At 42.6% G+C, this 24,209-nt stretch overlaps 1 protein-coding gene across 1 annotated transcript in view; it reads left to right on the forward strand.

Annotated features, from left to right (window-relative positions):
* The window catches only part of FAT4 (FAT atypical cadherin 4), a 365,514-nt gene that overhangs the window by 274,973 nt on the left and 66,332 nt on the right, over positions 1 to 24,209 (forward strand). The window contains exons 5-6 of the mRNA XM_069743926.1: positions 5,778 to 6,700; positions 6,825 to 6,999. Coding sequence (XP_069600027.1) covers positions 5,778 to 6,700; positions 6,825 to 6,999 — 1,098 coding nt within the window. The remainder of the gene's footprint in view (positions 1 to 5,777; positions 6,701 to 6,824; positions 7,000 to 24,209) is intronic.

Below are 24,209 nucleotides of genomic sequence, written 5' to 3' on the forward strand. Positions count from 1 at the left end.
TCACACTGAGCATGCCCAGGGCAGGGTCTCCCATTGGAGGTCGAGGGCCACATGTTCGGTCACATGCTCAGGTGCTGCAGTACATTCCATTGGTCCTTCTGGAAGGTCCTGAAAGGGCAAAACATGCTCAGGTACTGCAGCACTTTCCATTGGTCCTTCTGGAAGGTCCTGAAAGGGCAAAAACTTCAGTAGCAGCTTCCTGTGCTGCAACTATATAAACTGCGCATGACCGCACGGCCATGCGCACGGCCATGCGCTAGTATTGTCTTATGTTATGTGCTTTGCGCCAGTGTGGTCACATGTATGTGTGTTCAGGGACCCAGCTGAAATAAGCCCCTAGAATGCTGGCTCCTCCGGCGAGGAGATTGAGTCTGAGTGTATTCAGGGACCCGGCTGAAATAAGCCCCTAGAATGCTGGCTCCTCCGGCGAGGAGTTTTGTGTGTTTGTGTGACCACTGACTGCTCTCTGTTTGGGCAGTTAGCCTGTGCCTCTGTGGAGTCTAACAGGGCACAGTGCTTTCCTTTCACGGCTACTCAGTGAATTAACTGAGTTAGTCTATACCGCCATATAGCTCCGCCGTTTGCTAGCAGCAGGTACTCCTGCACGGTGGACCCGGGCTGCGAACGCACCAATATCAATAAACATCTCTTATTTACTCGGTGCGTTCCGCTAGCCCTAACAGAATACTAGCGCCAGGGTCTGGCTGGTAAATGGCGGACATTCAGCAATCTTTGCAGTATATCCAGCAGCTGGAGGGTAGGTTGGCGGCTCTCGAGAGCTCAACCTCAGCTGTGGATGTTACGCAATTGCTGTACAGGCTGCTAGCGTGGCTGCAGCAACCTTGTCCACTGCCACCCCTGTTCCGACGTTATCTCGCCTCCCGCTGCCAGAAAAATTTTCTGGAAATAGCAAAACTTGTAGGGGATCTGGGAGTCAGTGCTCTATTCACCTCGAGCTCCTGGCTGCACGTTTTCCTACAGAGCGGGCTAAGGTGGGATTTATTGTGTCTCTTTTGTCGGACAGGGCGTTGGAGTGGGCTACGCCGCTGTGGGAGCGTGGTGATCATGTGGTGCAGAGTGCTCCGTTGTTCCTGAGCACTCTGAAAAAGGTCTTTTTAGGACCTCAAGTCACACATGACACAGCGCTCCAACTACTGGCATTAACTCAGGGTGAGTCCTTGGTCAGCCATTTTTCCGTCCGCTTCCGTACTTTAGCTTCCGAGCTGGAGTGGTCAGATAAAGCCCTTATCCCCATATTTTGGAGGGGCCTGGCTGACCACATTAAGGACGCTCTGGCCACTAGGGAGATTCCTGCCACACTGGAGGAGTTAATAACTGTCTCTACTCGTATTGACCTCCGTTTTAACGAGCGGAGGTTGGAGCGAGCCCAGTGTAGGCAGAGGTTTCGGCTGGCTCCCACCTTCGCCAAACCTTTGGAATCTCCAGTCCAGGCATCTGGGGTCACATGAGGCCTTAGAGGTGACACGAGCGGGATCCAAGTCTCAGTCTGCCCGTGCACATAAGGTCTGTCATGTTTGCCAGCAGTCAGGACACCTTGCCTCAAGGGTCCTCAGCCATTGGGGAAACGTCAGCGTCTAGTGGCAGTTGGAGGAGGTACACTAGACACGGCGACGTTTGCCTCAAAGTTGTCCTTCAAGGGGACAATTACCATAGGCCCATCCACTCTTATGGTCGAGCTATGCGTGGATTCTGGGGCAGAGGGTAACTTTATGTCTTCCGCTTTTGCCCAGCGTCACGCAATACCCTTGGTGATGCTTGCCAAGCCAGTAACCGTTCGAGTGGTAAATGGGTCAACACTACCTTCACAGATTACCCACCAAACCATTCCTTTCACGCTATCTGTGTCTCCATCACATCAGGAGATAATCTCCCTATTAGTCATTCCTGAGGGAATTGATGAGGTCCTGTTGGGGATACCATGGCTTCGCTACCATTCTCCTCATATTGAGTGGTCCTCTGGGAGAATTTTGGAATGGAGTAAATCCTGCGAGGGTAGATGTCTGAGGGAGTGTGTTCAGGTTGCTACTACACAGGTACCCGCAGATCTTTCCTCTCTCCCCAAGCACTATTGGCCCTATGCAGACGTGTTCTCCAAAAGAGCTGTGGAGACCCTTCCGCCTCACCGCCCCTATGACTGTCCTATTGACCTCTTGCCTGGTGCTGAGCCTCCCCGGGGTCGAGTCTATCCGTTATCTCTCCCGGAGACGGAGGCAATGTCCCAGTACATCCAAGAGAATCTGGCAAGAGGATTCATTAGGAAGTCAGTGTCACCGGCAGGGGCAGGGTTCTTCTTCGTACAAAAGAAGACTGGAGACTTACGTCCATGCATAGACTACAGGGGTCTTAACGCCATCACCGTTAAGAACAAGTACCCACTACCCCTGATATCTGAGCTGTTTGATAGGCTACGGGGAGCGAGGGTATTTACAAAGTTAGATCTGCGGGGTGCTTACAACCTGATTCGCATCCGTGAGGGGGATGAATGGAAGACGGCTTTTAACACCAGGGATGGGCACTATGAATATCTGGTGATGCCTTTCGGGCTCTGTAATGCCCCAGCCGTTTTCCAAGACTTTGTGAACGACATCTTCCGGGATATGCTCACCACCTCGGTCGTAGTCTATCTGGATGATATTCTCATCTTCTCTCCAGATATTGACTCCCATCGGAGAGATGTTCGCAAAGTCTTCAACCTCTTACGGGCAAACTCCCTCTACGCCAAGTTGGAGAAGTGTGTGTTTGAGCAGGAGTCCTTGCCTTTCTTGGTTATATCATCTCTGCCCAGGGTTTGGCTACGGATCCTGCCAAGCTACAGGCTGTAATGGACTGGCAGGAACCCCATTCTCTTAAAGCGGTGCAGCACTTTATGGGGTTCATTAATTACTATCACCAGTTCATTCCACACTTCTCAACTTTGGTAGCTCCCTTGGTTGCCCTCACCAAGAAGGGAGCAAATCCCAAGTTGTGGTCAGAGGAGGTCTCCAAAGCCTTTCTCTCGATCAAGTCACACTTCGCTAGCGCTCCCATCCTACATTGCCCCGATGTTGATAAGCCATTTATCTTGGAGGTGGATGCCTCATCCGTTGGTGCTGGAGCAGTCCTTTTCCAAAAGGATGCTCAAGGTCGGAAGCATCCTTGCTTCTTCTTCTCCAAGACCTTCACACCAGCGGAGAGGAATTATTCCATCGGGGACAGGGAGTTGCTGGCCATGAAGTTGGCTTTTTCGGAGTGGAGACATCTTTTGGAGGGAGCTCGCTTTCCCTTCCAAGTCTTCACTGACCACAAGAACTTGGTGTATCTGCAAACGGCCCAGCGGCTGAATTCTCGCCAGGCTAGATGGTCCCTGTTCTTCTCCCGGTTCCATTTTACTCTCCATTTCCTCTCCGGGGAGAAGAACGTTCGTGCTGACGCTCTCTCCCGCTCCGTGGTGTCATCGGAGGAGGAGGAGCCTCGGTTTATTGTCCCTTCTGAGAGCCTGAGAACTGTAGCTCCGGTTTCACTAGAGTCTGTGCCCCCGGGCAAGACTTTCGTACCAGCTAACTTGCGACCGGAGGTTCTCTCTTGGGCTCACTCCTCCAGAGTGGGTGGGCATTTTGGGACCAAGAGGACATCTGAGCTTCTGGCGAGAACATACTGGTGGCCGCATATGTCCCGAGATGTCAAGGACTATATTCAGGCGTGCGTTTCTTGCGCCCAGAATCAGTCTCCTCGGCAACGGCCTGCTGGGTTGCTTTAACCTCTACCGGTGGCAGACAGGCCCTGGGAGATGGTCGGGATGGACTTTGTGGTGGGTCTACCCAAGTCGCGTGGCTGCTCCATTATTTGGGTTGTCACCGACCATTTCTTCAAGATGGTGCATTTGGTGCCGCTTCCTCGGTTACCCTCAGCACGGGCCTTGGCGGTGTTGTTCATTAAACATGTTTTCCGATTGCATGGTATGCCTGATAAGATTGTCAGCGATCGGGGTCCCCAGTTCGCATCTCGGTTTTGGAGAGAGCTCTGCCGTTTACTCAGCATAGAGTTAAACCTCTCATCTGCATACCATCCCGAGACGAATGGGTTGGTGGAGAGAACCAACCAGACTCTGGTGACATATTTGCGACATTTCGTCTCTGCTAGGCAGGATGACTGGGCATCTTTGCTACCTTGGGCGGAATTTGCCCTGAACAACGCCGTAGCCGATTCCACTGGTCAAACTCCTTTTCTCCTTAATTACGGCCAGCATCCGCGTGTCCCTGTGCCCATGCCCGTGTCATCCACCGATTCTAGGGTGGCAGACTGGGCGGTGGAGGCACGTGACATCTGGGACCACACACAGGATGCCATCCGGGCCTCCAAGGAGAGAATGAGGGTTTCGGCTGATACACACCGGCGCCCCGCTCCGGTCTTTGCTCCTGGCGACTTAGTGTGGCTCTCCGCCCGTAACATCAGGCTGCGAGTTGAGTCCACTAAGTTTGATCCTCGCTATATTGGCCCGTTTAAGGTTCTGGAACAGGTCAACCCTGTGGTCTACCGTTTGGCTATTCCTCCACGCCTTGGTATCACCGATACTTTCCACGTTTCCCTCTTAAAGCCCGTTCATTTGTCCCGGTTTTCCGAGTCATCTGCTGGGACATCGGGTTCATCCACGGATGAGTTTGAGGTGAATGCTATTGTGGGGTGCAAGGTGGTACGTGGCAAGAAATTTTATCTGGTGGACTAGAAGGGTCACGGCCCAGAGGATAGAACCTGGGAGCCTGTGGAGCGCATTCGGGCTCCGCTGCTTATCGCAGCTTTTGAGCGTAGTGAGGCTCAAGGAGGGGGGGGCCCTAGGAGGGGGGCTAATGTTAGGAGTCGAGTTTCCTCTGCTGCACAGGGGGAATCTCGATCCGTGTCTGCTGCGGTCTCCCATTCGGTATCGGCCGCAGTGGGCTCTGCTCAGCGGAGACGTCGCTCCCAGCGTCTCGCTGGGGCTGATTCGGTGCATAGGGTCACTACTGCCTTTTCTGGCTTCCCTATGGTACCCTGCACTGATCTGCGGCGAGCGAGCCTATCTGGGACTAAGTCCTTGTTTACTCACACTGAGCATGCCCAGGGCAGGGTCTCCCATTGGAGGTCGAGGGTCACATGTTCGGTCACATGCTCAGGTGCTGCAGTACATTCCATTGGTTTTTCTGGAAGGTCCTGAAAGGGCAAAAACTTCAGTAGCAGCTTCCTGTGCTGCAACTATATAAACTGCGCATGACTGCACGGCCATGCGCTAGTATTGTCTTATGTTATGTGCTTTGCGCCAGTGTGGTCACATGTATGTGTGTTCAGGGACCCGGCTGAAATAAGCCCCTAGAATGCTGGCTCCTCCGGCGAGGAGTTTTGTGTGTTTGTGTGACCACTGACTGCTCTCTGTTTGGGCAGTTAGCCTGTGCCTCTGTGGAGTCTAACAGAGCACAGTGCTTTCCTTTCACGGCTACTCAGTGAATTAACTGAGTTAGTCTATACCGCCATATAGCTCCGCCGTTTGCTAGCAGCAGGTACTCCTGCACGGTGGACCTCAGGCTGCGAACGCACCAATATCAATAAACATTTCTATTTACTCGGTGCGTTCCGCTAGCCCTAACATGCAGTTTATACCGCAGTTACATTTTTTTCCATTTTACTGGTCAAACTCTTTTGGACTTAGTTGTGTTGTGAGACCATATCATCAAATGTTATGAGGTTGTTTTAGTTTTTCCTATGACTTTTAAGAGTTTAAAATCAATCTTATTTTCATGTATTTGCAGGGCTGAATTCTAAGTTGGTATACAGTATTTCTTCGGGGGACAGTATGGGCCAGTTCCGAATTAACAAGGATGGAGCCTTAAGCATTCTTCAGACACTAGACCGAGAAAGCCAGTCGTTCTATAATCTAGTGGTACAGGTTCATGATTTGGCCCCACCACCTGCATACAGATACACAAGTACTGTGGAAGTGTCCATCATATTGCTGGATGTCAATGATAATCCACCAAATTTTATCTCTCCAAAGTTGACTTATGTCCAAGAGAACACACCTATTGATACTATTGTATTTCGTGCTCAAGCCACTGATCCAGACAGTGGTCCAAACTGCTATGTCCAGTACTCCTTGCTCAGATCACTAGGGAATAAATTCAGTATTGGAAATATCGATGGTGAAGTGCGACTGACGGGAGAGCTAGATCGAGAAGATATTTCCAACTATACCTTAACAATTATAGCTACTGATAAAGGAGAACCTTCACTTTCTTCTTCTGTAGATGTTGCAATTATGGTTCTTGATATTAATGACAATAACCCTCGCTTTTCAAAAAGTCTCTTTAAATTGGAGATCAGTGAGAACATATTGACTGGAACAGATCTCATTCAGGTGATAGCCACAGATGCAGATGAAGGAATAAATGGCATGATCCGTTATGCTATTATAGATGGTAATCCAAGCAATGAATTCAGGATTGATTCAGTCACCGGAATTATTTCAATAGCCAAACCTTTGGATCGAGAGAAGAAATCTTCATATTCCTTGGTCATCCAATCTTCAGATCGTGGCAGTAGCCCACGCACAGACACAGCAACGGTCAGCATTCTCCTTTCTGATGTCAATGATGTGGTTCCGAAATTTGAACTGTCTCCCTATTCTGTTAATATTCCGGAGAACTTAGATGTATTACCCAAGACTGTGCTCCAGGTACGTGTAACTTCTCAATGACTTTTATATTTCTTTAGACATAACCACAAACATTAATTACCTTCATAAAATCTAAAATGTCTAGATTAATAAGTAAAATTGAGGTTTCATTTCATTCTTTCAGGTTGTTGCCAGAGATGATGACCAAGGGCTTAACAGTAGATTAACATATGCTCTAGTTTCTGGCAATGATGATGGTGCTTTCAGATTGTCATCCAGTGGACAACTTAGTTTGGTGAAGACTCTTGATCGAGAAAAGAAAGAGCAATATATATTACTGATCACGGCTGCTGATTCAGGTACCTTGCTTTAACTGCTTTCCTGTTAGTTCTGTTAAAGCGCTCATGTACTTGCTCATAAACTGACTCCCATAAAAGTCCATAGAGCCCCTACTTTACCTCTGTGTGTCGCACATTCATAAGCGTGACTTAGAATAATGACTTCTGTGTTGGGATCTCTGCAATATGGTACCACACAGAGGCATCAGATATTATGGAGCCCTAGAAACTCTGTCATAATGAAGAGAAAGTAACTTGGATTTCGAATTAAGAGATGCATTTTGATACATTTGGTACGATGTAAAACTTTGTGTTAAAATATGCAGTAAAGAGCCAATAATGCCAATAAATTTTTCACCGTTTTAAATTCTGATTTATGTGGTCATAAAGTAAAATTAAAGGGAAGCTATCATCACACAATGATTAAATCCGTTCTTGTGTGTTATATGTATTTCTTAAAACAATTTGCCATTTTTTTTACATATCGCAGTATGTATTGAAAATAAAAATTAGAAATCTTACAATTCATACTGGCCACTTTGGCCTTTTTAGATTCAGTCTTCCTATTGTTTCTGAGAGCGACACATGTACGTAGCCACAATAGTCAGGTCCCGACCATATCTTTTGTATTGCAGTGCCTTATGAGCCAGTGGAAAAGGTCATTGTGAAGGGAGGGAAAGCAAGGTCAGCTTTGATATCACCTACTGGATCCTGTGTTATCAGCTGTGTATAGGAGTGTTACCTGTCATTGTAATCATGGCTCTACTGATAAGAGAGTTTCTTTAAACTCTTTCTGAAAGGACAATACATATGAGTCTAAAAATGCTCTAGTGGTCGGAATGAAAATTGGAAGATTACTAATTTTATTTTAAAAAAATGATATGGACAAAAAACAACTACATTTTTTAAAAAATATATGTGACAAAAAACCTGATTTAAACAATAGGTGATTTTCTGATGATAGCTTCCCTTTAAAGGGATTTTCCAAAGGTAGCTTTCATATTCCCAAATACTTGTAGACTTCAAAAACAGCTATCAAATATATTGTGCTTCCTCCCGAGGTTCAGTGACAACTCTCTGCTACTGCTCCGGTTTTTGTTTATTGGCCACAACAACGACATAATGACTACCTTGCACATCACCGCTGCAGCCAATTGTCTACAATAGTGATGTGATCTGTGGTCGTGATGCCATCACTACATCCAGACTGAGCAGTGATGGAGAACATATGCTGGAATCGGGGAAAGTAAATACCACCTGAGTCCTCAAGCATTTGAAGACATGAGAGCTGATTATGGAACTCCTCTTCCATTTATTTGGAGTCGTCTTTTATTCTACAATATTATCGTTCATAAGTTTTGTCAGTATGGATAGCTTTCTAATACATACAGCCTGTAAGTCTATGAAGCAATTTGGAGATTCTCATTAACATAGTTTTGGAACCTACTAACCAAACATTTGGATGGAGGATATCTGAGACATGGTCATGCTGTTTCCCCACTCACCCGGAAGAGCCATACAGTATGGCATATACAGTTTGTTAATGGAGTTAATACACTTGAATTATGTCTTGGAGCCACTTGAAACATTAAGAAGTGTGTCTGTGATACTCCGAGTCCAATGAGTGATGCCACAACAAGACAGAACATAGTTGATTTTACAAAAATGTGGATTTTTGCCAGGCAGCGGAGATCTAGATTCAAGGGTGACATTGACTTTTATCCAGACATAATACAGAGAAGCTGTTTGTACGCTTTAATCATTGCATATAGAATTCATAGGAAGAAATATTTCTCTTTACAATCAGTGCCAGGGGGTTTCAAATAAAATATTGTACAATCCAATGTTTACATTTGTATGTACGGCAATGTAAAACTAAACTGTCTGATCTCTCTCTTGAGAGATTCTGTCCTCAGTTCCCCTTTTCTATATGTGATAACTGTTACTCTTGCACGGACTTTGGAATCTTTGCTCTTAAGAGCAAGCAATGATATTTTTATCAATAATGCCATTTAAAGGGAACCTGTCACCCCCCAAAATCGAAGATGAGCTAAGCCCACCGGCATCAGGGGCTTATCTAGAGCATTCTGTAATGCTGTAGATAAGCCCCTGATGTATCCTGAAAGATGAGAAAAAGAAGTTAGATTATACTCACCCATGGGCGGTCCCGCTATGGTCCGGTCCGATGGGCGTCGTGGTCCAGTCAAGTGCCTCCCATCTTCTTACGATGACTTTCTCTTCTTGTATTCACGCTGCGGCTCCGGCACAGGTGTACTTTGTCTGCCCTGTTGAGGGCAGAGCAAAGTACTGCAGTGCGCAGGCGCCAGGAAAGGTCAGAGAGGCCCGCCACCTGCGCACTGTAGTACTTTGCTCTGCTCTCAACAGGTCAGACAAAGTACACCTGCGCCTGAGCCACAGCATGAAGACAAGAAGAGGACGTCATTGTATGAAGATAGTAGGCCTCGGACCGCGACGCCCATCGGATCGGACTGCCCCCCCAGGTGAGTATAATCTAACCTCTTTTTGTCATCTTTCAGGATACATCGAGGACTTATCTACAGCATTACAGAATGCTGTAGATAAGCCCCTGATGCTGGTGGGCTTAGCTCATCTTCTATTTTGGGGGTGACAGGTTCCCTTTAAACATCAGTATATTGACCAAGTCTTAGTTTCAGAACTTATTCACACTTCCATTAGTTCTTCTTTATCAGTTTTCCATTTATCTCTGACACCTTGAATAATGTAGCATTATTCTATCCAATAAAGCTTTAGGACCCAAGGTAGACCAAAGTCAGTACAAATTGGGTTATTTTTATAGACGAGCAACCCTGGTCCAGCATCCAATCCAGGCCTCTGTGGCAAATGTTCTTCATTTCTATTCCCCGTTTGGTGCCAAGCAAGTGCTGGAGCTGCTTTTGGTGCCGGGCTGATGATGCCAGGTTTAAAAATGAAGACCGGCTTGTTCGGAAGACATCTTTGATTGTAACAGATGAGTACTCATACAAATATACAAGCCATGATGTCAGTGTAAATAGTTGTCTGCAATTAAAAATAAATACCTTGTTACTTAGGACAGACACAAGTTACTTGGTACAGACACAAACTGACAGCGGCATTTAACATGTACTTCCGGTAATCGCGCCAGAAATCGGCACTTCGGTGACCCCCATCGCGTCACTGATGGGTTGGCATGACAACCAGAGGTCTCCTGCAGACCTTTATGATTGTCACTGCCTGATTGCTATGAGCACCACCCGGTGGTCAGTGCACATATCAAGTGAGTAATTCTGCTACATATAGGCAATCTGATCATCGCCTGTATGTAGCAGAGCCGATTGGGTTATGGCAGCTTCTAGTCTTCTATGAAGACTATTGAAGCATGCCAAAAGTAAAAAAAAAGTTTTTAAAAATATAAAAAATATATAAAAGTTCAAATCACCCCCCTTTCACCCCATTCACAATAAAACAATAAAAAAATCAAATATACTCATAATGACCTCACATGGCCATATTGACAGAAAAATAAAAAAGTTATGGCCGTGGGAAGAAGGAGAGTAAAAAATGGAAACTTAAAAATGGAAATGGTCCTTAATGGATTAAATAATAATTTTCAGCATAACAATAGGAGACACAAGAATTGCTTATTAGAACACCTCCGTTAAGCATTTTATCATTTTCATAGCAAACATGCATGGGTGTTTCTCCCAGGTTATTCTAATAATAAATTATAATCTTTATTTTTAGATAGCGCTAACATATTCCGCAGCACTTTACAGTTTGCTCACATTATCATCACTGTCCCCAATGGGGCTCACAATCTAAATTCCCTATCAGTATGTATTTGGAATGTGGGCGGAAACCGGAGTATCTGGAGGAAACCCACGCAAACATGGGGAGAACATACAAACTCTTTGCAGATGTTGTCCTTGGTGGGGTTTGAACCCAGGACTCCAGCGCTGCAAGGTTGCTGTGCTAACCACTGCGCCACCGTGCTGCCCCTATATATTCTGTTTTAACGTGAAAATTTACCAATGCGTCCTGTGCTGAAATCTCTATTGGTGATGGTATGAATCCTCCAAAAACTATGACAGCCTCCAGATTACAGATATGAGCCTATCATTCTACCTTGCACTTTTGCCAGGAAACCAACAGGCGTCTATGTGAAAGTTTTTTTATGGGACTTTTGCAGCTTGCAAGTGTATAAATCACTGTTTTGCCTTTCTGCGGCTTGCTTTGTGAAAAAGCCAATGAGAATATACATCTCTCTTATTCCATCTGGCTGAAGCTAAGCAAGATAGGTAAATATTACGCTCTGGCTCAATGTCAGGAGTGCTATCAGTACGGCAGCTTTGTTCATTAATGTCCTTAAGTCTTTGAACATTTTTTCTATGGGGAAAACACTCGCATTCCACCCATCAACATCCATTTATTTATTGGTTGCATAGATATTGAACTGCACATCTGGAAACCTGCTAACAGTCATGGTCTACTGTTTCAGTACAAGACTCGATTGTAGCGTCCAAAGATTCTCTATAAAGCACAGCTGCATCCAAACTAGAAATACCATTTGTCACTTACAGTACTTGCAGTTTAATGCTCATTGAGGATCTCCAGTATTTAGTCATGCAGTGTAAGCCTTGTAATGACTGAAACTGTTAGATTAGGGTCCCATTACCATATGTAGAGCACAGACCTGTAATATAATAAACGATTACCAGAATATATCATCTAATACACAGCAAACAACTGCTGAGAACATATTCCGTAGTTCTTTTCCCACCTTAGTATCATGACCTGTCTTGCCAGTTTTGGTACCTGTTGACTTTAAGGTTTCTTCTATTTGCACTTTTATGGTTCTCCATGGCATTTTTCCATTGACTGTAATAATATTTGTGCATTTGTTGCTCATGATCTTCTTGTGTGATTCCTTTCATCTATTCAACCATACATGGGTTTTCCAAAATGTGCGGTCTTGTAATATTTTCATATTAACATGTAAAATAAGGCTTGATTTGGTCATTGAGCCAATTTTTGGGGATGCATAGGAATGGGTCTCAAAGCAAATATCATTATGGGATTTAAACCTATTGTCTTTATGTATGGGACATGAGAAAAAGACCAATTTGAACTCAACTGAATTATATTTTTCTAGGGAAAAATATCAGTTTATCTTCTAACTTACTGATCTAATCATCTGCTCTTTCTGTTGTACGGGGTCCAGTGGGTAGTCCTAATCACTAATTGATCTCAGTATGTAATCATAGAGATGTCTGGACTCCTAAGCCCTGAAAAAGAAGAGATTTAGATCCACGAACAACAAGTTATGCTCAATCTTTTCCAACTCTATATCAATCTTCTTAGCTCCTCTTGTTTTAGACCATGATGCCTGTCAACTTGACAGATTCCCATAACACTTGAAATGTAACTTTCATAATAATCTCCTATAGCATAGCTTATTTGTATTGTTATAAAGACTGTAGGTCTCTCCCTGAATATGAAAACCTCAAAAATCCTGAATCAACCACTAATTTATTAACGTTCCAAAATATACAGTATATTGTACAGTGTATGCTTTATAAAGACTTAAGACATAATCGTGACTCTGTAAAAGCTTTCCATTTTGGATATATATGTCATTCCAATTAGAACTGCAGGAGGTGAACCAAATGCCAAATAGCATAGAAATGTATGGTAATTTTGTTAATTTCCTTTTGTCGGCACTGCTAATTTATGAGTCACTAAAATAGACATTGCAGTCCTTCACAATGTAGCCAATGTATTTTCCCGGACAAATTTCTTCAGGTCATTGCAGTATAGTATAATACTGTATTTGTATCAAGTGCTGTTGAGAAATTAGTTAAATCTATAATAATTCCATCTGTCTGAGTTGCTCGGTATATCTGGTGTATTGGAGGAGGCATGTAGCATGCTGCTCAGTAATGGCCATAATAGTGTATGTAGTATTCATCAGCCGCAAGGAAAATATTGTGCATGGGCTCAATAAGGAAAGTAGGCTTTAAGATTGATTTTATTCCTGGAGATGTAATATTAGACTGTTTACATTGCTACTTTGGGTTAAATTCTAAGACATTTAAGCTGAACACAGTAAAACAAACACACTTGTTATAAAGTATCAAATATTTTTTCTAGTAAATTTGCCAATTTAAAATGAAATTTGGTATCCTCCTGCGCTGTTCTAGAAAACATCTGGGTATAATTTCATTGATGCAGGATGATCTCAAGAAAGTGGTGACTTATAAACAAATCCATTGAAAAAGTGAAGTAAGGACACTAATGAAATGTTTCATACTTGGAGCGGCTGCTTCATTTATCCTGTCTGCTGTATCAATGTCATCAGTGGCTCAGCCATACTCTCGGCAGAATATAGGCTTCAAAACATACACAAATCTCCTCCTGCATGACTTGGTCACACATTTTTTTTTTTTTTTTGCTGTACTTTTGGGAAGCTCATTTAATGCAGTTACTGGCAGACAAATCAAAATAGAGGAAAGCCATGTGATGAAGGTGTGAAAGTACTTCACTTATTAGAAGTAAAATAACAGCTCGTCCTGGACTCTCCAAACTGCTCCCACAGGAACCAATTGTGTTATATTGCTTGAGAGAAAGAGCCAAAATATTACTAAATACTTAAATGTTATTCCACTTTTTTCATTTATGTACTGAAAATATTGCTAAGATTCTATCTATTTATCTTTTTCTTAAATCTATCTTTTTCTTACATTTATCTCACTATCTATCTATCTATCTATCTATCTATCTATCTATCTATCTATCTACCATGAAAAAGACAAAAGCATAGTAAGGATAGTAAGACAAGCCAGTTGCCACACAGGACCAGTATGTGTTACTCTAGAATAGATGTAAGACTAGTTTAACAAACGGAAAGTTTGGATACCTTGAAGGGAACTTGTCACCAGATTTGGACGATATTAGATATGGCCACCACCTTTCAGGGCTTACATATAGCATTCTGTAATGCTGTTTATCTGCCTCCAATGCGACCTGAAAGAGAAGAAAAAGAACTTTTATTATACTCATACTCATCTGGTATATGGGATTGTCAGCTGAGATGGCTGTTGGCCAACAGCCATCTAATGTGTTTGGCCAGCTGAAGCGAACCTGTCACCAGATTTGACTGATATGAGATACGGCTACCACCTTTTAGGGCTCACATATAGGATTCTATAATGCTGTATATCTGCCCCCAACTTGACCTGAAAGAGAGAGAAGAAAAATATATGTTATTATACTCGGGGGGCAGTCCGTTCCGAGGGGTGTTGATTTTCTTTTTCCAATTTTCTTACGATCTTCCTTCTTCTTGTTTCATGTGGGTGACGCATCCCTACGTCATCTACACAGTCTCCCCGGTATTATGCTTCTGTGCGGCATAATTCTCTGCTCTGTTGAAGGCAGAGCAAAGTACTGCAGTGCGCAGGGAAAGGTCAAAGAGCCCCGGCGCATGTGCACTTCAGTACTTTGCTCTCAACAGGGTTGACGTAGGGATGCGTCATCCACATGAAGCAAGAAGGAGGATGGTGTTTGTAAGAAGATGGGAGGTGCCTGACCAAGAACATTGACATCCCTTGGTCCAGACTGCCTCTCAAGTAAGTATAACAAAAGTTCTTTTTCTTCTCTTTCAGGTCGAGTTAGAGGCAGATATACAGCATTATATAATGCTGTATATCGGCGTGAAAGGTGGTGGCCGTATCTCAAATCAGTCAAACCTGGTGACAGGTTCGCTTTAAGAAGGCTAAACATGTTAGAAGGCTGGCTGACAGCCATCATAGCCGACAATCCCATACACAAGATTGCTTGCTTGCCCGAACACTCCTGTGTTCTCTATGAGAAATCCTCCAACTGACATGTCAGCCAATGGCTTACATCAGGAAGATGCATGTAAAGAAGCTGCGGAGACACCATCACGTGTTTCTCGACGCAAGCAGTGAATATCCAGGCCTTTCCCTGGGAAGGAACAACCACGGGAAGGGCAGCATCCTATGAAGGAAAGCCACCTATGCCAAGCATGGTATCCATCCACAGACAGCTGTTTCGGGGTTATTGCCCCTCATCAGTGTGGAGTAGGAATCTGGCTATTATATATTATATATATTACATCAGGAAGAACCATGCAGTCGGTAGTCTGAAATCAGACATATGTGTGATGTACATGTCCCCTGAGCATCAGTTGGCCCGATGCACAGTATTGCTAGGTTCAATCGACATTAGTCGAATGTGCATGAGGGCCTTTAATTTAGGTCACATGAAATCGGAATGCTATACAGTGAAGAATCTAAAAGTCAGCTTCACAGAATACAGAATATAATCATGATTTTAAAGTAAAATATCAATGCAGGAGGAGAGAGAAAATTTATCTGATAAGATATTACAAAGTCACTTATTTTCATGTGTACTATTGATTTGTGAAATAAAAATTAAAATGATGGTTACTCTTGTAGTTGAGAACCAGGTTTAGTACAAGGCCAATCTGATCATGAGCTACCCAGGCTACTTTGGATGAAAGGGTTCCAGTTGATCATGAGCTACCCAGGCTACTTTGGATGGAAGGGTTCCAGTTGATCATGAGCTACCCAGGCTACTTTGGATGGAAGGGTTCCAGTTGATCATGAGCTACCCAGGCTACTTTGGATGGAAGGGTTCCAGTTGATTATGGGCTACCGAGGCTACTTTGGATGGAAGCGTTCCAGTTGATCATGAGCTACCCAGGCTACTTTGGATGGAAGGGTTCCAGTTGATCATGAGCTACCTAGGCTACTTTGGATGGAAGGGTTCCAGTTGATCATGAGCTACCCAGGCTACTTTGGATGGAAGGGTTCCAGTTGATTATGGGCTACCCAGGCTACTTTGGATGGAAGAGTTCCAGTTGATCATGGACTACCCAGGCTACTTTGGATGGAAGGGTTCCAGTTGATCATGGGCTACCCAGGCTACTTTGGATGGAAAGGTTCCAGTTGATCATGAGCTACCCAGGCTACTTTGGATGGAAGGGTTCCAGTTGATCATGAGCTACCCAGGCTACTTTGGATGGAAGGGTTCCAGTTGATCATGAGCTACCCAGGCTACTTTAGATGGAAGGGTTCCAGTTGATCATGAGCTACCCAGGCTACTTTTGATGGAAGGGTTCCAGTTGTTAATGAGCTACCCAGGCTACTTTGGATGGAAGGGTTCCAGTTGATCATGAGCTACCCAGGCTACTTTGGATGGAAGGGTTCCAGTTGATCATGAGCTACCCAGGCTACTTTGGATGGAAGGATTCCAGTGGCTATTAAAACATTTGCATTGAGTTCCTGCTAAAGATGATCTACTGTAGAATACAAAATAAATTGCTCTTATGCAGTAAAGTAAACTAATGGTCCATTATTTTCAATATTTAAGAGATGAAGTCTAAAATGTCAGGAAATGTCTCGATAGTGCCTCCTTTATAAAGCCTAACAGGTGCTTTTATGGCAGTAGAGATAACTTGTTTGATCTTGTTTAATTTATTTAATAGCTCAGTATTCCAGTCACTTGCCACCTCACCCATCCCTAGCATGCTGTCGTTTTCATGATGTGCCAAAACACTACATTTGTTTAAAAAAATTTAAAAAAATCCCCACAAATGAAAGAGATTAAATTTGTAAGAACTAATTGTTCTGTCCTTGGCAATGTGCGTCCATCCTTCATGAGATCAAACCTGCATAAGCTGTAAGCATTCTTAGAGTTCACACTTCACTTCTTCATAAATATTGCATTGTAGGTCTACAATCTGCCAGTTAGACTATAATACTTCTAGATGTCTCAGCTCTACCACAACTAGCCTATTATTGCAACTCTACTATTAAGTCAGACGAGGGATGAATCTTGATTATAAGGATTCTTCAATTGCTGCTTGTTTCTGTTTCCCATGAGAGAATAGATGTCATTGCATTTTCTAATGAGGGGTGTCGGTCTAGGGGGTCAAGTGGCTACAAATAACCTTGACTCCCAGGGCCCACTGTCCAGCTACATGTACATATTGTATTACCCTCTTTCACAAAGTTCCCTATGCTCCTAAAGAATAATAAGTTGGGTAGTTTGAAAAATTAATGATGATTTACTGCCTTTGTCAGTACATAGGAAATCAAGTTTATTGTACCAACTACTGTTCATTTAGGCTAGATTCACATTAGCATTTCTGTGCACAGCGTATCATCTGCATGCGCAAATGCATACCAAAAGGCATGCAAAAGCATGCTTACGCCTGCACATCATCTTGTGCATGATGCAACCAAAAACGCAGCGTGTGAATGCGTTTAAATGCGCTTTGGCATGCATTTGCTTTTTTTGTGCGCATGGTGGAGACGGTGACATCATTTTCTGGACATGCGCAGTCTATAGCATGCATGCGTATCGAAAGCATGCGTACGCATGTCCTTGCGTACCAATGCGTTCCCATAGACAGTAATGGATTTTTTTGATGCAATCATCCGCAATCATCTGCATGCGGACGATTGTGCAATATTTGACGCCTCAAAAAATGAAACATGTTGCGTTCGCCGGACACTGCCCACACCACAAAACGACGTATCCGCATGTGTACACATGCAAAAGCATGTCCCTGCATACACCATATTAAACATACATTATATACGCATGACGCATGCGGATGTATGCAGATCATACACTGTGCACAGAAACGCTAATGTGAACCCGACCTTAGAGAGGCCCCTTCTGCCCAAGGTGCCTACCAGGGAATTCACCTGTGCTCCTGTGTGCTAGTCCGAGTATACAGTAGTAGCATGGTAAAAGCAGGTTTTAAGCTATCATGGATTATCAAATTCCATATTTATCACTGTATACTGTATGTATAGAAAATTGTCATACAAAGTGCAGCATAGTTAAGGGACTTTACCATTAGATCTCTATGACAAAGTGGGACTGTCCTTATACTGTTGTCATACATAACATAATGATAGGCTAGATCTTCCATTAATCCAAACAGCAAGAAAAAAATAATAAACTGACATATGTCTAATAGAGGCCAATAAAGAATACAATTGGCTTTTTTTGTGAGTGGTTTCACCATGACGGCCCCCTTAAGAGTTCATGATGGTTGCTGGTGTGATCCCTTTATGAATATTGTGGAATTTGCTTAATTTTTATTGTAAATTTTAACTGTGACTAAACCCAGTTCCAAAAGGTCAGTCACTTTAGTATTAAAGTAGTTGACCTTGACTGCCTTCTTCCACAAACAATGGCACGCATGTACACAGGTTGTGTACCATATTTCAGCTTGGTTGCAATTAAGTTTACCTGCCATAACACACAAACCCAGGACAACTATTCTGCTGTTTTTTTTGGAAGAAAGTGACTAATTCTACTTTATAGACAACCACTTTATATTCTGTTGTGCTTCAGGGGTCCTAGAAGCCAAGTATGATTATAACATGACTCCAAATACGTTGGACTAAGAGTGCTGTACTTTTTTTAAGCTTGACAAATTCGATGTATTCATAATCAACAACGTAAAGTCTTCAGACATCTAATTATTCCAAAAAGTGTCCTAATCAGCTTTTACCACTAATCCAATCGACAGACATGTCAGTGATTAAAAGACATAAGGCATCACAATATTAATGAGCTTGTGTATGCCATTGTTCTCCGTCCTTGCCTCTCACCGCAGGTGTGCCTACCAATTCCATTGTGATACTGTGCTAATCACAGTCTTTTCATTAAATATAACAGTTTCGTGATCTGAAGGTTCCATTAAACACATATTGTTAGTAAACACTATAAATTATTAAATAGATTTGTAATATTACCCATATTATTTTTCTTTTGTCATATAGTATTACAAAAGTTCTAATGATAATATGGCTGGAGACAGTAATTAAGACTAATTAGGACTCTTGATGCCACATTGCAACATCAGCTTGAAATCCAATCTGATTAGCACATAATAAGGACAATTATTGTTAGTGGGCATTTTCGAAGTATTTCTAAAATCTAATTTAAATTACTTGTAATTAGTCATGTTGCCAACTTCTCTCCTGCTGCTATAGGGTTCTAATCATTCTAAGCTCTCTAATTTATAGATATAATAAAGCAACAACTCAATATGATTGAAGAATAGAGATTACGAGGAATTGTATTTTGTCTTCAATTGTCTATCCAATATGAGTGTCACATGGTCCATAGCCAGTAGAGGTGACCTCAATTTTATATCAGCTTAAATTGCCCAAGCAGGACAAAGGGGAAGGGTTTGTCCAAAAACAACTCTTTGTTATGAGTATAAGTAGAACTTGTACATATCCACCTAATTATTAGCTTCTGTGATGTCTACTTCAACATTGTTTCAGTCCTGGTTAGTGTATATCTAATGACGCTGGAATGCATCGTATGATATTAATATCTTAAAATAATACGATTTACAGGGTGTGTATGGAGACAGTAAAGCTCTCGTCCTCATCATGTAGATTATCATCAAGGGAGGCTTTAGGAAAGACTTTCTGGTGGTCCACTGTTAAATGATTAAAAACCCAGTCCTCAGGAGTAAGTACTATTGCAGTGAAATTGAGGATTCCGGGAAATGAGCCTGACCAAGAAAAACACAATCTTTCACCACAAATATGATATTGGTATTAAGCTTAGGCTACATTGTTAAAATGTTACCAACTCACTCTCTGCTTAGTGCGGTGACCTCACTATTAAATTATTCCTGCGCTAAGACATCACGGAACATATGCTGCGCACGTCAAGGGCAAATAAGAACACAAGTGTCAAGTATCGTTACAGACCAGACATATTGCACCAAGTTTACTAAACTAACACATTCAGTATAACTAGTGATGAGCGAATATGCTGAAATTTGAATTCAACAATTTGCTTGAATTTTGGAAAATAAATTTGGTAACAAATGTATTAAATGCAAATCAAATGTTTATTATTATTCTCTCTCCAGACCCCAGAGCATAATAAACATAGGATGAAAAAAAAATATGATTACTCACCTCTCCACTACCCTCAGCTTATCCGTACATCTCCCAGCTAGGTCATTTTGGTCCCGTCTTAATTCACTGGCCACTGGTCTTCTTCAGTCCATGGGTTCTATGGGGTCTTCAGCACCTCTTGGCTTCAGGCAACGTTAGCCTAGACCTCACACAACATCGTAATGTATATTAGGCTATGAATTCATGGAGTTGAATGTCCAAGTTATAGACAGAGGTGCAAAATTCTTGAAGGAACCCATGGCATGAAGAAGACTGGTGGCCTGTGAATAAATACCAGATCAAAACAACCAAGTGATCCCTTCTCATGACTTTTGAATCCAACTAGATGGCAACCAACAAGCCACCATTTTGTTAGATTTTTGCAAATTGAATTGGAAAGATTTGGATTCTGGCATATTAGAATTTATTTGTGAAATTCAATGTATAATACAATTAGGGCAACTCTCTAGATACATTACACACTTTTCTCTTCCTTACACATCTTCATAAGAGGATTCCTTTATACCAGCAAGTGTAACTAAGCTTTTAGAAACTTTTTTTTATTTGTTGGAATCCCTCAAGCATTTTCTAGATTGATAGTGTTCGGAGACCTGAGAACCCACTGGTGGCTCAGTCCACTGTGCAGATGTGCACAGTTCCTGTATGAGCACACATACAACATGGATCCATAGGGTTTATATTGGATGCATGCGTTTTTTTCCTATACTTAACATTAAAAACGCATGCATTTTTTTGCATGCGTTTTGCCGCGTTTTGCCGCCGCATGTGTCTTTTGTATGCATGCGTTGTGTTGCAAAAATGCAACAATGTAGTAATTTTTAGCTGCGTTTTTTTGCCGCAAAAAAACGCATGCTTTTTTTGCAGCAAAAAAACGTATTGCTGTCTATGTAAACGCATACGTTTTTAAGCACATGCATTTGGTTGCGTTAAAAACGCACGCGTTTTTATAAAAAAAAAAGAAAAAACACTGATAAGCCACCCCACACCATAAAGTTGATAAAGGGATCCTACCCCTACCCCTAACCCTACCCCTAACCCTACCCCTAACCCTACCCCTAACCCTACCCCTAACCCTACCCCTAACCCAAACCCTTGGGATCCTAACCCTAACCCTAAGGGTTAGGGATAGGTTTAGGGTTAGGGGTAGGGTTAGGGTTAAGAACCCTTAGGGTTAGGTATAGGGTTAGGGATAGGGTTAGGGGTAGGGTTAGGGTTAGGATCCCTTAGGGTTAGGGTTAGGATCCCTTAGGGTTAGGGGTAGGGTTAGGGGTAGGGTTAGGGTTAAGATCCCTTAGGATTCGGGTTACGGTAAGGGTTAGGGTTAGGATCCCTTAAATCACTTAAAGGGAGTCTGTCACCAGGTTATTGTTACCTAATTTGTGAAGAACATAATTTAGAAACAGAGACCCTGATTCCACTGATGTGTCACTTGCTGGACTTCCTCTAATAGTTTTGATAAAATCAGTGTTTTATTATCAGGAAATCATCACTTGTGAACCTGCTACCATGTAGGCCTCCATATTCATGAGCTGTATAGAACCCCACCCCTATCATTCATTGGCAATTTTCTGCCTATGTACAGTGTATGCAAAAAAGCTGTAAATCAGTGGTGTGGGTGGGATTATACACAGCTCAGCATTCAGAGAACTGGTAGTTCTGCCGCATACAGTGACTTTATCAAAACTGCAGCAAATATCACAGTAAGTGACACATCACTGAAAACAAGGTCTCTTTCCCTATATCATGCTGCTCTCGGATTGGGCACCCCAAACTTGCAGACAGATTCCCTTTAATATATTTCACAGTGATTCCTTTTAGTTAGATATAAAGTCTGTGTGTCTTTTTAGCCAATTGCATTGTTATAGGCAGTGATATCCTAACTATTATGAGTGAAGTATAGGAATAGCCCTGGTCTGATGCGACTTTCATTATTCTATATACTTTAGTCTGCTTTTCCTGACCACTTTCAATCAGATTGGTAAATAGACAGATACTGTTGATAAGAGATAGATAGATAGATAGATAGATAGATAGATAGATAGATAGATAGATAGATAGATAGATAGACACAGTTGTGCTCAAAGTTACATACCCCAGCAGAATTTTCACTTTCTTGGCCTTTTTTCAAAGAATATGAATCATAATACCAAAACTTTTTTCCACTCATGGTTACTGGTTGTGTGAAGCTATGTATTATCAATCAATTGTGTTTTCTCTTTTAAATCATAATGACAACCCAAAACATCCAAATGACCCTGATCAAAAGTTCACATACCCTGGTGATTTTTGCCTGATAATATGCACAGAATTTGACACAAATGGGTTTGAATCGCTAATAAAGGTAACATCCTCACCTGTGACCAGGCCAGGAAAGCAAAAAGTCATTCATTTTTTTTCTCATTAATGTACACACTGCACCCCATCTTGACTAAAAAAAAAACCGAAATGTAGACATTTTTGCAAATTTAATAAAAAAGAAAAACTGAAATATCGCATGGTCATAAGTATTCAGACCCTTTGCTCAGACACTCATATTTAAGTCACATGCTGTCCATTTCCTTGTGATCCTGCTTGAGATGGTTATACTCCTTCATTGGAGTCCAGCTGTGTTTAATTAAACTGATAGGACTTGATTTGGCCAAGGTTACAAAATAATTTATTCAGGTTTCTAAGAGCACAGTGGCCTCCATAATCCTTAGATGGAAGAAATTTAGGACCTCCAGAAGTCTTCCTAGACCTGTCCGTCCAGCCAAACTGAGCAATCGTGGAAGAAGAACCTTGGTGAGAGATGTAAAGAAGAACCCCAAGATCACTGTGGCTGAGCTCCAGAGATGCAGTAGGGAGATGGGAGAAAGTTCCACAAAGTCAACTATTACTGCAGCCTTCCACCAGTCGGGCCTTTATGGCACAGTGGCCCAATGGGAACCTCTCCTCAGTGGAAGACATATGAAAGCCCACGTAGAGTTTGCTAAAAAATACACATGAAGGACTCCCAGACTATGAAAAATAAGATTCTCTGGTCTGATGAGACGAAGATAGACCTTTTTGGTGATAATTCTAAGCGGTATGTGTGGAGAAATCCAGGCACTGCTCATCACCTGCCCAATACAATCCCAACAGTGAAACTTGGTGGTGGCAACATCATGCTATGAGGGTGTTTTGCAGCTGCAGGGCCAGGACGACTGGTTGTCATTGAAGGAAACATGAATGCGGCGAAGTACAGAGATATCCTGGATGGAAACCTCTTCCAGAGTGCTCTGGACCTCAAACTTGGCCAAGACAATAACCCTAAGCACACAGCTAAAATAACAAAGCAGTGGCTTCAGAACAACTCTGTGACCATTGTTGTCTGGCCCAGACAGAGCCCTGACCTAAACCCAGTTGAGCATCTCTGGAGAGACTTGAAAATGGCTGTCCACCAACCTTCACTATCCGACCTGACGCAAGTGGAGAGGATCTGCAAGGAAGATTGGCAGAGGATCCCCAAATCCAGGTGTGAAAAACTTGTTGCATCATTTCCGATAAGACTCATGGCTGAACTAGCTCAAAAGGTGCTTCTACTCATTACTGAGCAAAGGGTCTGAATACCTATGACTATGTGATATTTCAGCTTTTCTTTTTTAATAAATTTGCCAAAATTACTAGATTTCTGTTTTTTTCAGTCAAGATGAAATTTTTTGAATTTACCAAATGGCTGCAATGAAACAAAGAGTGAAAAATTTTAATGGGTCTGAATACTTTCCATATCCACTGTAGATACATAGATAGAAAAAAATTGTAATAGCACATTCAATCAGATGGGTACACAGGCCTAATCCGTATACTTGCCAAATACCATATATAATCGTATATAAGCTGAGTTTTTCAGCACATTGTGCTAAAAACGCCCCCCTAAGCTTATACACAAGTCATTGTCCGGAAAGGGACTTTGTCCGTCTGTGTTCCCCACATTCCTCTACACACCTGCCCAGTCTCCTTGTCTAAACCTTTGATGGTATAATAAAGTACTTTGGTCCCACAGCAATCCAGTGAGTGCTGCATTACTATCTCCGTTTTGTCTGAGTCTACAAATGTTTTTTCATGTGAGCACCAAATAGCGGCTGCAGATTACCGACAATCATCAGGGTGTTATCCGGACATATAATTCTAGTATAACCTTGGTGCCGTTCACCTGTGGTTCTCTTTGGTTGCTAGTCATTTCTCTTATAGCGCACAGTGACAGCT

The sequence above is a fragment of the Ranitomeya imitator genome, chromosome 1 (genome assembly GCF_032444005.1).
Source record: "Ranitomeya imitator isolate aRanImi1 chromosome 1, aRanImi1.pri, whole genome shotgun sequence".
Taxonomy (NCBI): Eukaryota; Metazoa; Chordata; class Amphibia; order Anura; family Dendrobatidae; genus Ranitomeya; species Ranitomeya imitator.